The sequence below is a fragment of the Carica papaya genome, chromosome 1 (genome assembly GCF_054855325.1).
Source record: "Carica papaya isolate Zhongbai chromosome 1, ASM5485532v1, whole genome shotgun sequence".
Taxonomy (NCBI): Eukaryota; Viridiplantae; Streptophyta; class Magnoliopsida; order Brassicales; family Caricaceae; genus Carica; species Carica papaya.
This window is the reverse complement of record NC_142309.1, coordinates 24,658,757-24,675,377: the sequence shown is the minus strand read 5'-3', so window position 1 is coordinate 24,675,377 and position 16,621 is coordinate 24,658,757. Positions and strand designations below refer to the sequence as shown.

Below are 16,621 nucleotides of genomic sequence, written 5' to 3'. Positions count from 1 at the left end.
ATAATCCAAATATTGAAATTTAAATCGTCAAAATGTTAGGCTAACATGACAATACTAAAATAATTTCCTGAGTAATTTTCATTACATAATTTATTACAGCCAAAGATTACATAGCGAAACAGGGAAATCGAGAGGGAGGAGATGTTCAATCTTCATAGATGCGGCACTCGTCGGTTTCAGGGTTTTCTTGACAGAAATATTCAAGAGGGTCCTCGTTTTGGAGCCGACGGCGGAGATCGGCCTTGGCTTGGCTGATCTCCTCCACTTCGTCCCACGCCACCTTGCACTCGTCGGACGTCTCGTCTCCCTCGCACACCTCCTTCGCCTCTTTCACCTTATTCTCTATCATCTCCGTCAGTTGCTTCTCTCTCATCTGCGTTCCCTTGAATTTGGCACCACCTCCAGCCGCTTTCGCTGTCACTCTTAAGCTCACTCCTCTATGACGACCATAACCATGGAGGTGGGTGAAACAGCTGATGTTCTGTCTCATCAACTTGCAGGAAATGGTGTCCGATCCCCGGCGCTCAGGCAAAATCGTCCGATCGAAGACCAGGCATCGGTCTCTTATGGTGGTCATTCTTGTTTGCCGATGAATGTGCGATTCGACAGATACCCAACCGCATCAAATACCATTAATTGACAAGTAATAATGGAGGTTGCTTATTCTTGCTTTTTTCTTTTTCGTTCATTTTGACGAAATTGCCCCTCAAGGCAATTAGCTTCTAGTAAGGTAAATAAACGGACGGTTCTTGGTGAAAGCAGGAGTGCGTGCATGGTTCAGGATGAAGGGTTCTGATTTTGAACAGAGGAGGAAAGGCATTATTATATTATCCATATCGACAACCTACTTTGGAGACTTGGGATAAGTTCAAACCCACGCAGGCCAATTGCAACTCTCCTCTTGTTCTTGGCTCTAGGGCTAAAATACTAAATTTAACCTTAACCCTTTATCATTAAAAAATATTCAATTTTTTTTCCAAATCAACTCATAAGCTTTGGAAAGAAGAGAAATAATCTCCTCCTTATAATAGGAAGTTAATGCGGTGTAAAACATTAAATATATACGACAGTGGCATTCACCTTGCCATATTAAGTGCAAATTAAAATCCTCCTTCATCTCCATTGCTGGCCTCCTCTCTTCGTCATCTTCTAGGGATTCTTCATTCTACTCGTTAAAAGCATTTTTTCCCCTCCATCTCCTTGCAGGAATTGCTCCAAACTTTTTAGTCAGGTTTGGATTTCAAATTTTTAGAATTGAACTAATTGAATAATTTTTTAATATGATTATTTATTATAAAATGTATTATATAATATTTGATATATAAAAATATATATTATATATAACATAATATAATAAAAATTGAAATTAAAAAAATAAATATTATTCGATTATTAACCAAATCCATTGAGATTCAGTTGGTTTGATTTCATTTATTTTGGTCAAATTCGATTGGTTAATTCAATTTCGATTAATTTTTTAATTTTTAAATTTTTTAACTGAACTAAAAATGCATTCTCTTAATTATTATAACAAATAGTATTTAAACGAAGAACTATTTATAAAACTTTTATTTTATTAATTGAATTAGTGGAGTTAATAAATTAAACTCCATGTAACTTTGTGTTTAAAAAAAAAAGGGACTTCATCAGACGCTCCCAGCCCAATCTCGTCTATTTAAAAATTATACGCGCAGCCCCCTCCGGCAGGACCAGACCATCAACGTCTTTCCCTTTTTTTTTTTTTTTTTTTTTTTTTTTTAATTTTTAAAATTGAAACATAAAATTCATATATATATATATATATATGTTGTTAACGGCTACTTGGCGTTCGAATACAAGTTCCTCCTTTTTCAAATTTTGAACTGATAAGGAGAAACCACAAAGAGCAGCCTCCCCCTCTAAGAAAACCTAAGGGAAAACCATCAAGAAGAGGAGCAGCAGAAATGGAAAACATTGCGATTTCGAAGCTGGACCCGGAGACGGAGTTTCTGGCTTCCAAACAAGAGACTGGAAACGAGTGGGAGCTTTTCAAGGAAAACGTCAGGCCCTTAAAGAGAGGTCGCGACGTTCGTCTTCTTAACGACTCCCTCAGATCCCAAACTGACAATCAACTCAAAAAACTCCTCGTCCAGAAACGAAGGTCTTCTAATCTTTTTCTTTATATCTTTATTTTCATCTATCTCATTTTCTATTTCTTGTTTTTGTTGATAGATTTCTCTTGTATTGTTTTCTGATGTTTCTTTCCCCACTTTATGCTCATTTTGATTGGGCGCAGGGAGCTGATTGAAGCGATTGACAAGTACGAAGGAGACGATCCTCTCGATCCTTGGATCCAGTGAGTAGCTCTCTCGTCTCTGGCCCCAAATCCTCTTGCTTCCTAATTCAATTTCTATGCCTAGAAATTAATGCCTCCATTTTAAATAAACATCATATCCAGTATCTTTCTTTCTTTTCCCTTTCTCTGTTCCCTTTCATTTCTGACGGATCTAGCTTAGTCCGAAAAATTAGGGTTTGTGGCATAAGACAAGGATTAATATTTGTTACGCCTTAGATTTTTTTTATTAACGTCTTATAGGACCTATCTTGATAAAAACTTTTGCGATTCCATTTGACCCTCATGTAAAACAGTAGATGCCTAGTGATGAAGAACACACAAAAAAAAGAATTTTAAACTTAGAAAACTTTTTATAGGAGATAAAGGAGGATCTAATTTCGGTGTAGTTTATTTCTTTATTACTTTTTCCATTTTCAATTTTTTAAAAAGTTTAATTATTTTTCCTATTATGATTATTTTATCGACTAGGACAAATATTTTTTATTTTTTCTTAATAAAAATTATTACCTTCGTCGTAAACAGATATTAAATCTATGACTTTTTGCTTGTAAATGAGAATTGATACCTTTAAAGCCAAAGGTTCATGGTCAAACATTTTCCTATTTTGGTTTTTCTATGATGTCTAAAACCTTTAGATGGAACTTGTAGTCTCTCTTTAGATTTGTTTGGAGTAACGATTTAAAAATTCTTCATGTACTTTATTAAAAAAATTATGTCTTATATGACAATTTAATTGAATCAAACAAAAATTTATAACTTTATCATATTTCTTTTCCCAAGAAAAAGTTTGTTAAAAGTATCATGTTAAAAATATTAACTAAAAGAAACTATCAAACAAATTTGTTGATTCGAAGCACCAATTTGATAAGTTTTAAAAAGTCCAAATTTAAATTTGATCAAATTAAATTATCAGACACCAGTTTGATATATTTGGTAAAATATAAAGAAATTTTATATAATAATCCATAAGTTATTCTATAATTTAATTAAGAATTCAAAATTGTCATGCGATTTAATATCTGTATATTTCTTGTTTCATTTCTCCTTAGTAGATGTTTGAAATTACTTATTTGGTGCTTATAAGTAGCTTTGAACATTATGTTATAATTTGAAAAAGTCAGTTGCTAATTCGATGCTTCAAAGTAACTTTAAATAGAAAAAAAGTAAACACTAAATTTTTATGCTCTAGTGGTTTTTTTGTTCCTATTGATTTACATTGTTGTCATTTTCTAATTGTTTATTTTTGTATAGCATTTGGCTGCTTTTAAGCAATTAAAACACAGTTCTTTAAGCAATACCAATATCCTTTTAGTTTATCCTCAAGGTCTCCTTGTCCTACTTCAATAGACCTCTGTTGTACTTGTTAGTGGTCATTTTAACTTCCGGACAATTGTTACTCTATGTTTCCTACTAGGCAAGCCCCAGATTGTATCGTTTTTCTGAAGATCTTAAACTTGCAGTTTATCAAATTAAGTATGGTCACTTATTTGCCCTGTTCTCAAGGTGCATTAAATGGGTTCAAGAGGCATTTCCACAAGGGGGAGACTCCTCAGGACTGGTGGTGATTTACGAACAATGTGTACGCACTTTTTGGCATTCAGACCGCTACAAGAATGACCTTCGCTACCTCAAAGTGTGGTTGGAATATGTGGGTTCTTTTCACAATGTTTCCCTTATTGTGCTTTAATACTTACTGCTGTTTTTGTATATCTCACTTCAAGTCTTAAGAGTTAAATCGATGTCTGTTAGAGTTGATTTCATTGTGAAACTTGTTTGCAGGCTGAACACTGTGCTGATGCAGAAGTTATATATAGTTTTCTTGATGCCAATGATATTGGAAATTCACATGCAATCTACTACATAGCAAATGCTTTGCACATGGAGTCTAAGTTAAAAATGAAAGCTTCTGATGACATATTCAACCTAGGGATACGTAGGTAAGCTATTTCTTGGTATTCGATTTAATGAAAGAGCTAGGGAGGATTCTTTTGATATTGTACCTTCCTTATGATATACAACATGTAGGAGAGAAATAAAGAGTTTACTGGCTTGGTTTAGATAAGGATCATTGCATACAATAAAATGTAGCTAAACTTGACAAAGTTGAGAATGATTGATCAGTTTCCTTCAATGAGGACTTTCTCTCAGGAGTTAATATGCTGATACAATATTTGACAGGGATTTATAGTAAGTTAAGCAAATGTTTTCTACTTTATTAATTATCCAACTTCATGTTGTGGGGCAATGGTTGTTGGTCTTGACATCAAGGGGTCCAAATTTGAGTTTTCCTAATGGTAATTTGACATGGAAAATAGGGATCTCTTTTTCCTAATTTATTTTTTACTTCGGTTTAGCAATTTCGTTTAATAGCCTGTGAAGACTTGAAATTTCTAGATAAATATCTAAACTCTTTGGCTATATAGGGCGAGTAATGTAGGGAATGTAAAAGGCTAATTTGTCTATTTAAAAACTTATGAGAAACATTCACATCTAGAGTTTATTAGATATCACACCTAAAATATGGTTCTTAAGCATTGCATTTCAGATATGATTGCATCACAAACTCTTAGAATAACACAATTGGTGTCAAAGGTATGACTAGAAAAGTAAATATTTGTAGTGATATCGTATCAAGAGCCTTTCTTTGAGTGGATATCTAGAGTTTATTAGTATCACAAGTAAGGTAGGATTCTTAAGAATCACACTTGTAAGGCATTTGTAGTGGTTAAATATAAAATATTAATTTAACTAATACTAAAAATTCTAATAGAAAACTAAAACTAAAAAAATTAAATTATAAATAACATTCTAAAACTAGTAGGAACCTAATTTTATCAATCATATTACGAGAAATTATAGATATAAATAAAATCCTAAAACAACTAAAGACCTAATTTTATCCGTGTTATTGCAATCAATTGTAGATTGATCATTTATATTATTGGAAAAAATTTTAAGAAATAAATTAGTTTTAAATAATATTTTTTTTTAAAATGGAAGAAAAAATGAGGAGAGACTAATAGAAAGACTTAATTTTTCATTTGTGATTATTGCAAAAAATGTTGAAATATATGGGTATATATATGCACTAATACAACTCTTAAAATTCCAAAAAACACATATTATAATCTTAACTTCATAATCATAATTAAGTTAGGATTTGAACCATTTAAAAAAAATCAAAAGACACATATTTATATCTTAACTTCTTGTAAGATAAAAAGTATCTTCTTAATTTACAAATTATTATTTTTAACTTTTTAGTAATACAAAAAAGTTATCTTAATTTGTAAATTATTATTTTTAACTTTTTAGTAAAATAAAGAATTTTCTTAATTTGCAAATTATGATTTTCAATACATACAATTTCTATTTTATTGAGAAAATTTAATTTAATTCGAGAGCACGAGTTTAAAATATAGAATTTCCGAAAAATCTTAGCAAATTCTAATTGATCATTCTGTTTAGAAGTAAAAATAATGGAAAGACACATGTGATGCCTACATGCCCAATCACTTCCATTTGGTCGTTGCATGCTAACTATTGAAGATTAAGATAGTTCAACTGATGTAAGAGTTAAAATCGCATGGCTCATAGACAAATATTGTGCAATTCCTTCAATCCAAATATAGTTCAAGTAAATTATAGATATATAGCATATGTGATGGCTGTAGCACTAGTGAATCCACCCTTATCACAAGAGGATAAAATAGAAATTTTCCTTTAAAATTTTTAATTCCTTTAAATTCCCTTCATTTTTCTTCCAATTTGGAGGAATAGATAATTTGGAGTTTTAAGGTCTATACTAATTATTATTTTTTATCTGAACAAGGGAAATGAGATTGAACATCCTTTCCTTTTCTTTTTCCCCCAAATTCCTTCAATCCAAACGTAGTATAAGTAAACTATAGATATATAGCATATGTGATGGCTGTAGCACTAGGGAATCCACCCTTCTCACAAGAAGAAATGATCCAACCACCTGACTTTAGGTTTTTGAAATTGTGGTGGTTCAACTAATCTAAAAGATCATGTGGAATAGTTTCAAATCTTTGATGTTCATAAAGAGGATCCTTATACAATAAATGTGCAGGACTTCTCGGGTAGCTTGACAGTGGTGTTCGATTCTGCAGGTGCATTCTTTAATACAACAATCATTGTTAACCCATTTGGTCAATAGTATAGATTGAAAACTCTACCTGTTCTGCTTAATCCAAAACAAGGAAATGCAATAGATTTGGCACTGAAAGCCCTATGTTTACCAGAAAAAGAAAAGGTAATGAATGACCTTAGTTAATAGATTGAAGCCTCCTCCTTCACAAATCTCTTCAGAAAAAGAGCCTATGATTTCAATTGTCTCTCCAGAAGGCAGAGACGTTCATCAATGTAGAAGAATTATTTAACACTCAGTTTGAAGTTGAGATCCTAGCCAAAAAAAAAAAATATTCTACCGAATCCTCTAACTTAGACAAAAGAATCCCTGGGCCAGTGCAAAATCTTCTTTCTACTCATTAGGCATCTTGAGTACGTGAAGTGAGTATTCTAATGGTAGCTTGAGATAGGCAATACATAATGACACCAAAAAGATGGAAGGAGACCATAAATAAGAAATCAAAATAATTTTGTTGATTTCATACAAAATTGGAGACTAGTGGTTTTCTACCCTGTAGGTGCATTCTTTAATACAAAAATCATTATGAACCCATTTTGTAATGGTAATAGATTGAAAGTCTAGCTGTTCTGCTTAATACAAAACAAGAAAATGTAGGAGATTTAGCACTGGGAGCCCTATGTTTACCAAGAAGGAAAAGTAATGAATGACATTAGTTAATGGATAGAAGCCTTCTCCTAAACAAATCTCTTCAACAAAAGAGTCTATAATTCCAAAGGTCTACGTCCTCGCAGAGGCAGAGACATTCATCAATGTAGAAGAACTATTTGCCACTCAGTTTAAAGTTGAGAGCCTAACAAAAAAGAAATATCCTATAAATCCTCCAACTTAGACAAAATAATCTGCCGGGGGCGGCAAAACCTTCATTTTACTCATTTGGCATTTGAGACTTGTATATTCCTTTGAGTACGTAGATTGAGTATTCTAATGGTAGGCTGAGATAGGCAATACATTCAGTGACACCAAAAGATGGAAGGAGACCATAAATAAGAAATCAAAATAATTTTTTTGATTTCATACAATATTGGAGACTTTTGGTTGTCCTTCTTGAATTGCTTTTCTTCAAAGCCCAGTATTGCTTTTAGAAAATTAGTATCTGATAATTCATGTCCTAATTGGTTTTTCCAAACATTTTCAATTGCAAAAAGCGAATTCAGTTGCTATGGGAAAGTGACTGCATTATTGCTTTCTAAAAAAACAATAAAATTTGCTTCCGAGAGAAACAAATGTACACATAATCCGTCAAAATTAATATGGAATTGATTGAGATATTTTAATTTTTTTTAAAAATATAAGTTTTCCTTAAATACAATACAATTGTTATAATTTTATCTCTTATGATCTGCAAGCAATTAATATGATTGTATTCTCATAGTATCTTGTGCATTATTATCAAACACAAATAAGTTGTAGACTGTCTCGATAATATTCTACGAAAAATATTTGCCAAATATTACAATTACTTTTGATGACAAAGAAGCTTTTAATTGCAGGAACTAAAATAAGCTTTTCTGAAAATAAGTTTTTTCCCCAAAACACAATTAATATGAAGCCTAAAGTTTGTTATCAGCTTGAATAAGATAGAAGGCCATGTTAGAGGAGACTATTTGGATTTATTTGTTGATTGTCCAGAACCTGGAACTGCTAGGACAAGAAGACTTGAACTGAGTGTGAAGGTTAGTGGTGTTAAAATTAGTTAGCAACTGAATAACAGATATAATATCCGGACCCAAGTGCTACTAACCTAACAACTTTTTGAACTCAAATCACCAACCTTCAAAAGTTTAAACTCAAGTTATTGGCAGTATGTGGTTTGAGCTTTTATATGAAACTTATTAATCATATATCTTTTCAATGTGGAACTGATGTATTACAATAAAACTACACAAAGAACTCACCAGAAACGAACATAAATAATGGCGGGATTCGAATCGGGTCCATTCATGAATAAGAAAGATTATCTCTCTCTCTTCTGATTTTTTTCTCTCTCTCGCTGCATTTGTTAGCATTGATGAGCAAGTTGAAGATGTACACTGCAGAAACAAGCAATTTGCTGAAGGCGATATGGTAATGATTTTCCTACCTAAAAAGAAGGTTCCAGTTGGTTGAGTATGAAGGATTACAACCATTGACATATGATCCTAAGAAGCTATTGGAGGAAACAAACAATAATGCGTATTTGGTGGGGATACTTAAAAACTAGGGGATTTCTTGCTCTTTTACTGCAGATCTCATCTTTTATTACCACTGTCCTAGATCATTTTGTTAGCAACTAGAGGACTAGTTTTCAAAAGAGAGGAAAGTGATGTGGAGAAAGAGGATTTGATATCACCTAATATTGTTGTCACTTCAATTTTTATTGCTATTATTTTCTTAGATAAGATTTTTGTCAAGTTGTCCATCATGGACTAGAACCTACATCTTAAGGGTTTAGCAGTTCTTTTTCTTTTATGAAGTCTTTAAACCTTTACAAATATAAAGCTCTATGGACTGAAGAAGACAAATCATAAATATTGTTAGGCTTCTTAAATAAAATTTTGGTATTCCTTCAATTTTTTATAGTTGGTAAAAGCTAAGTGTGTTTGGTTGTTTGTCTCTAAGTGTGTTTGGTTGTTTGTCTTTCTTGTAATATAAAGATATATTCACTATTCCACGATGTCAGAATCTCAACCACAAAAATGTAATTCCTCCTGCCTTTATAAGTCATTCAAATTTGTTCCAACTGAAGGCAACTGAATACTTAACCTATAATTTGATTGTTAAGTGCTCATTAAGCAAGCAGACCTTTTGAACCCAGTACTGATTATTGCTTTGTCCATTCTACAGGAATGCTCAACCAGTAGAAAAATTGAAGGATGCCTACAAGAGATTTCTTGCACGCTCAATGAGAAGGCCGAAAGTGGCCCATTATGTATGCAACTAAACTGAAAAACTAGGACCGATTTAATTTATTACTCATGGCATATGTAATCTACAATAAAAAAAGAAAAAAAACTAAGATCGATAATTTTTCCATTTTCAACAAACTCTTACTTTTTTCTCTTTTCAATTCCAAACTGCAGGAGGACCCAAAGGAAAATCATTCGTCTGCCAGGTCTTTTGGAACTGTTTTAACCACTGGAGAAAATCGTAAGTGCCTCTGCTGTTCTCTGCTATCTTCAGTGTTTTCAGGATTTAAACCTCCTTCTATTGATGCAGGAAGGCAGACCACAGACATTGTCAAGAAAAGGTCAAGGACAGATGGGTAAGCACAGTAATTTTCAAGCATGCAGGCCCTACTTTCTCTCCATTTTCCTCTTCCATTAATCTTTTTTTTCCCCGTTATTAACATGGATTCTATCATTAAATAGAAACCTGGAAGAGGTTAAGAAGGAAATTGGTCCAGCTTTAGAGAAATTGGTGACAGTTTGACCAGAAACACTATTTCTTTAGGCAAGCCTAGGTGATGCATAACCCTCTATGTCTAAATAAGAAGGCTGGTTTTAGTGCTTTTTAAGAAATTTGCTTTTGTTTTTCTAATTGAGAAATAAGACCTTTTAGGAGATTTGAGTATTTAGTTATTTAAGAAATTTTGGAAACTTGGATTTGCTTTCTTTAGTTGTTTTCCCTTTTTTATCGGGGTTAGAATCTATATAAAGGTTTCTAATCAACAATTTATGGAAGCTTGGAATTGATAATTTTCTAGTGATTTATTTCATGATCTCTATTGTTCCTGTTTCTCTTCTTGTTTCTGTCTCTTTGTTCTTCATAGGCACCTGGTACTCTTCTACTCTGCCTCTAAAATCTTCACCTTTTGCCCCTATTTCCCTCAGTCTATCTATTATTCTATTATCTTCCCTATATTTTTCTCGTTTTCTCTACTTTGAGAAAGCGTGATTCTACCGTAACTTGTCCTACATCACTAGGGTTTTCTTTTCTTCTCTGGTGCAGAAAATTTTGTTATCATTTTCTTTCTTTCAATTAGCAAGACAAACCTGGATATTGTAAACTTCCAGTCTTATCAGTCTGGGATACAAAATAGAAATTAAATTCCAAATGATGGAAAATATATACAAATTTCTAATTTGTTAACCTTAAAAGATTATTCTAGAAGAGGATGAAGTGGAGAGCTGTGCCATTGGTTCCAAGTGAATATACGAGTATAGATACTGAAGATAGGAATATTAGTTGTGACAAGATTGAATAAAAGAAGATAGAAGCATACACACGATAGCATAGTCAAACATGTACATATAACAATAAAAATACACTAGCTGAAATGCAAGTAATCTTGGTTCTTAAGACTTAAGAAATGACTGATCAACTCTTTTGATTGAAATAGTTCTCAGTGATTAGGATAGGCATATTACTGAAGATACTAAAGATAGGAACATTCATTGTGACAAGGTTTAATAAAGGAAACTAGAAGTATAGACATGATTAGGATATGCAAACATGTACAGATAACAAGAAAAGAGATGCTAATTGAAATCTATGTAACCTACTTCATAAACCTTGGTTGTTGAGACTTGAGAAATGACTGATCAACTTTTTTGATTGAAATAGCTCTCAGTGATTAGGAACATTCATTTACAATGATCTTAAGAAAGAAGGGTGGGGGAAGGGGGCATCCACTTTACAAGCAACTTTCATGCATAGGTGTGCGTTAATTACAATTCTTTAATACCATTTCTCAATCTCAATAAATAAGGATTATCTTGGGGGGGGGGAGGATTTTCCAAAATGTCCTCTCATTATTGTGTTTTAAAATTTGTTTCTCAACCAATTCTAGGGCTCAGAGAACTCCACTATGAGGTTTAGAACCTATATAAGAGTATGTCAACTCTTTTTCATGCATTGGTGTACTTCAATATTATATTTTAACATTTTCTTTTTTCTTTTCAATTAATGAAACAATATTATATTCATGGATCCAAATTACTAGAAGTCCTGATTATTTTATCAAACACATTTCAAATTGATCCAATTTCTTGTTTCCATACTCCATCCAATGATTTATTTATTTTAAAACCTCTTTTGTTCCTGTTTGGTTAAATTGAAACAATGTTATCCATGTTTTCATACTTCATGATATTATGTTTATTACTTGGGTACCCAACTCATATTGGTACTATTATATTATCAATCATATTTTTTAACTAATTCTTCATTCTAATTCTATTTTATAGGGCTCATAGAACTCCACTATCTGTTTATAATGATACAAATATCGATATCATGGTGCGCAATCAAACCAATAAGTCAAAGGAAGATTTGAATTCTTGGAGCACTCTTGGAGCTCGAACTGAGAGAAACAAAGAAAATAATGCCATACCTGGCAAGTGGAAATCATATAAGGTTGCACCTGATCTCCAAAACGTCCTCTCATTATTGTGTCGTTCTAAACAGTATATAAAATTACACAATTTTTCTGTTGTTCAGATTCCTCAGAGACCTGTTCCCAGAATTGGAGGGACGACTGGCAGTGCTTCAATTGAGGTTTTTGTTGATGAGGAATGTGCAGAGTAAGTAGCAATATATTTTACAAGTTTTACAAGCAGGTTTCACAATTTTATCCTGCCTTGCACTTTGAAAAACATATTCTTCCAAATCTATCATCGAAGTCTTTGCTTTTCAATATGCTAATAAAGCAGTGATAGCATGTTTATTCGGTGCTATCACGTGGATTTGAAGTTAGTTATTCGTGGGGTATATTGTGTTTGGAGTATTATGGGCATTGGGGTTGTTAAGATTCCAAATACTGGAATAATGTAGTATTGTGGGGGTTTGGGGTTGTTTGAGTCGTTTGCTTGTGATCAAAACAAATGGGAGTGATGCCAAATGTCATTTACTCTAAAAGTCCTTTAAAGGGTTGTGTTGGTTTCGATTCCTAATTTTTTTCATTAGTCTTAATATGCATAATGTCTTAGAAACAATAATCTACAGTGTTTTAGTTATCACTACCACATTTAGTGGTAATTGATTAGTTCTCTAAGTTGATTTCTATTTTGAATTTTCATTTACTTTCTTATAAAATTTGTTTGCAGGGGACATCAAAGGACTGAAGGTGGTAACTCCACTTTTCCGCTCAGGCAGGTTGATGGAAGAGACATAAAGAAGTAAGTGAGGTCTTTTTTCTTCTCCAGTATCAGATAGGTGTTTGTCAATGACATAAACATTTATCTTATCTACATATTACAGAGAGACTGAGCTCCTGAGACAGAATCCTCTGCGCAATTTCCCTCCAAACAGCATTCCTAGATGACTACAGAGGCCTTTCTTACGCATTGTAAAATGGCTGCACATATGGATCAGCTTTTGTCTCTAAAGCTTGATCCATTTCAAGTTATTGCATGGTTTGTGTTTGTCTTCATGTCCTCTTATTCCCTCAAATCTTGATGAACCATATTTGTAATATGCTCTCAAAATTGTAAGACTGGTTTGTTGGTTTTCCGTTGTTGAAATTCTTCAGTTCTTAAAATCTTACATTCCATGGGCTAAAAATCCTACATTCCATTTGAGGAGCCATGATCCACAAACTATTCTTACATTCTATTTCATAGAACTTCACAATCAAAAACTTTTTCACCTTAAACCTTAAAATCCTAAATGTTAAAATCCTCAATCCTAAAACCCTAAAATTCTAAACTCTTAAATCATAAATTGAAAAACTTAAAACGCTAAAACGTAAATTTTAAAATCTTAAACTCTAAAATGAAAATTATAAATTGTAAATTATAAACCATAAACCATAAATCTTAAATTATAAATAGTAAATCTTAAATCCTAAACTCTAAAACTTTAAAACTCTAAATTTTAAATTCTAAACTCTAAACATATAAAATTTTAAATTCTTACCGTCTTAAGCTTTGAAAATCTTAAATCCTAAAAATTTAAAAGTATACACTTTAAAATGTAAACTGTAAACCCTAAACTCTAAAACTGTAAACTTTAAACCCTAAATCTTAAACTCTAAGCATAAAAATCTTAAATCATAAATCCTAAATTATAAATCCTAGTTATAAACCCTAAACCCTTAAAATCCTAAATCCTATACCTAAACTTAAACTCTAAATCCTAAAACATTAAACCCCAAATCCTAAACTCAAAACTTTAAAACTCTAAAATCCTAAACTCTAAATTCTAAAACCCTAATACTCTAAACTTTAAATTCTAAATTCTAAACCCTAAATCCTTAATCCTAATAATGTATGATTTTATGTGACTTAAAGGTTTAGTAGTAGGGTGAATAGATAATAAAACAAAAGAATTGAGTTTCTAAATTTCAATATCTAATATTACTTTGATTTTGTTTAAATAAACTGAATTATTAATCATCTAAAAAACTTATAACTAATAAAAAGAGCACTATTTTTTGTTTTATATTCTATTTCTAAGAATTAAATTGTGTAAAATGTTTGCATGGTTTGGGTTATGGGTAGAGGATCTCTAAAACCATATGTTATCGTAACATCATCGAGCTCCAATTATAAATCTTTTGCCTATTATGAGTTTTAATAATACTTAAACTTCTATTTTTTGAATGTCACTGAAAATATTCTATTTATTTCTTTTTTATTTTATCATATTTACATCATATTCTACAATTAAATTTTTACATATTTGCATTTACTAACATTTTTCTAAAGATATTGCAAATTCTGTAAATGTATTTGGTTCTTTATATTTTTATTTGTTAATTGGTGTAGGATAAAGTGAGTTTGAAGGTAAAATTTAGAAAAAATTTATTAAGAACAAAAGTTAAAAATTTAGATCTTAATAACTAAAACGATATCTTATATTTGAATAATAATCGTAAATAATGTACTTAATAAATAAGATAAGATACCTTATTTATAAGTATAAAAAACAGTCAAAATAAGAAAACTAGAAATAGAAATTTATTATCGGACATAACTTTTTAAAATTGATTTAATTCTATTACTAACATGACATGAAAATTTAGTTTTTCAGTAGATGTCTAATATTTAAATTCACTTCTTCATCGTAATGGGCATAGTTGTGAACAAGTATATTATTGTATAAAAAGTATACTAACTTTATATTAGTTCAAGCTTTTGGGTGAAAAAAATTGTTCAATTACATTTAATAGAATCTATATATTAATTTTAAAGATTCCACGTACACATAAAAGGAAAATATAATACAATAATTTATTTAATTTTTTCCACCACCTTATAGAATAGGAAATTAGTAAAAAAATTTACTAAATCTTTTCTTTAAACTCTTTGCTTACTATTAGACATTCAATTCACTAATATATCAATTTTCCTTTATTTTGCATTATTATTACTCACTATTAGGTGTTTAAACTTTTATTTGAACTTATTATTATTTACCATAGCGTTATTATTACTCACTATTAAATGTTTAAACTTTTGTTTGAGCTTATAAAAAATAGATATGATATAATCGAATTATTTTATCGTTTCCATTAACTCTTGGGATAGAAAATTAGTAAGGTTATGTTTCGAACAAATGAATTTCAATTGTGAAATTTATTTAAAAACTTTTATTATTTTAACCATAAGAGAGTGGTGATGGATAGAATTTGAAATGGATTATAATAATTCTATTAGAATTGCTTAGGAATTTCAATTTTTATCAATTTTTTAAGGGATTATGTATTTATTTTATAGTTAAAATAAGTGTATATTTCTAAAAAATTGTATAAATAAAACACAAACAAACGTAACTTATTCGCCCTTTTGATTGACTACTTCACCCATTACTAGTCATCCTCACAATGTAAAACCTGCAAAACATACTTTCATTGAATATTAATGGTTCACATTTTCTCTAAATTTTTCAATATACATTCTTGATTTAAAAATTTTGTTTACATGTTTTGAGTTCAATATATTAGAAAATAATTGAGTAGAAACTTTTCATCATTTCTGTTAGGATCAATAATATCATTTTTTAAAAAATAACTAACTTAATAGTCTGCATTAAGGGAATAGTTGGTAAACAATATAATGATTTCGCAATAGTACACTAATAAAAAATGTAAAGTATCATTCAAACTACTTATTTGTCGATATTTTTTATTTCATTTTTTTTATAATTTTAGAAATAACATTTGATGTCATGAAAATAATGGGAATAGATAGAATAGTAAAATGCAGTTCAACATTTTGTGACAAAAAAAATTAAAATCGATATGTACAAAAAGTGTCAAAGGTGGAACAATTTTATTCCTATAAAGCAATGGAACAACTTTGTTCTCATAAAAATAAAATCTTACTTTCGTTATATACTCCTCTCTCTCACCTAACCATATCACTTTATATTTTACAAATCAGCTTATTTAGCGTAATTATAATTTTGTTACTTAACGTGAAAATCGAGGGAAAAAAATAAAATATTACAAAGATTTCTAAAGTCAGTCTTGAACCAACCACGTGGACTATTCATATTGCAACTAGTGGCTTTGGACTTCATTTGGGACCAACAGCTGGCCTACTCAACTGCTTTAGTCAACCGTAACAACTATCACTTTCACGGTTAAATTATTTTATGTTTTTTTTTTTATAAAAAATTAATTTAATCTCAATTATTAATTTCTATTAATAATAACGTAATTTTTTTATCCGTCAAAAGTATTAATTAAATATCTAGTTAAATGTTACATACAATTAATCTAATAAAAAATTAATGTATTAATAAATTTGACATGTGATATCTTAAATAAATTTTTATTAAACAAAAATAAAAAGTGCTTGATCATATTATTATTTTATTCAAATCTTAATTGTCGGTCCAATCTTTGGCTAAGTGTAAAAATTGGACTAAATTTGCGAATTTACGAAGCTGTCCTCATTGTGGGGTCAATTTGGCTGTGTTTTACTTTTTGTAAAAGATACGGGAATTGCACGCACCCCCCAACCAAACGAGACCTGGCATTTACCATTTGTTTTATTTATTTATTTGGATTTATGACCCAAAGAGAGAGAGATAGAAACATGCATTAAACGGCAGTTACGGTCATCCCGGGCAGTTCCGGTCACCCTCAGACTGACCCAATCCTAACCATGTGGACCCCATGACACTCTCTCTCCATCACGCTTTCCCTCGTGTCCTAACCCCCTTACTGTGGTATAAATATCGAACCC

The 16,621-nt window shown here is 31.0% G+C and overlaps 2 protein-coding genes across 2 annotated transcripts; one reads left to right on the top strand and one right to left on the bottom strand.

The window, feature by feature from the left end:
• Window positions 1-55: 55 nt before the first annotated feature.
• On the bottom strand, window positions 56-686 carry CP12-3 (CP12 domain-containing protein 3). Its single transcript, XM_022044892.2, has one exon. It carries the CDS (start codon window positions 575-577, stop codon window positions 146-148), a length of 432 nt encoding a protein of 143 aa, XP_021900584.1. The 5' UTR covers window positions 578-686; the 3' UTR covers window positions 56-145.
• A 1,094-nt stretch (window positions 687-1,780) lies between these two features.
• BUBR1 (BUB1-related (BUB1: budding uninhibited by benzymidazol 1)) lies at window positions 1,781-12,971 on the top strand. Its single transcript, XM_088221919.1, has 11 exons — window positions 1,781-2,140; window positions 2,276-2,335; window positions 3,839-3,983; window positions 4,115-4,272; window positions 9,333-9,417; window positions 9,569-9,635; window positions 9,705-9,750; window positions 11,675-11,843; window positions 11,928-12,010; window positions 12,533-12,604; window positions 12,687-12,971. Exons 1-11 carry the CDS (start codon window positions 1,944-1,946, stop codon window positions 12,748-12,750), a joined length of 1,146 nt encoding a protein of 381 aa, XP_088078045.1. The 5' UTR covers window positions 1,781-1,943; the 3' UTR covers window positions 12,751-12,971.
• Window positions 12,972-16,621: the final 3,650 nt, after the last annotated feature.

Coding starts and splice junctions, on each gene's coding strand:
- CP12-3 (XM_022044892.2), bottom strand. CDS start 577: ATGACCACCATAAGAGACCGATGCCTGGTCTTCGATCGGACGATTTTG.
- BUBR1 (XM_088221919.1), top strand. CDS start 1,944: ATGGAAAACATTGCGATTTCGAAGCTGGACCCGGAGACGGAGTTTCTG. Junction 4,273..9,332: donor TTCAACCTAGGGATACGTAG/GTAAGCTATTTC, acceptor TCCATTCTACAG/GAATGCTCAACCAGTAGAAA. Junction 11,844..11,927: donor GCAAGTGGAAATCATATAAG/GTTGCACCTGAT, acceptor TCTGTTGTTCAG/ATTCCTCAGAGACCTGTTCC.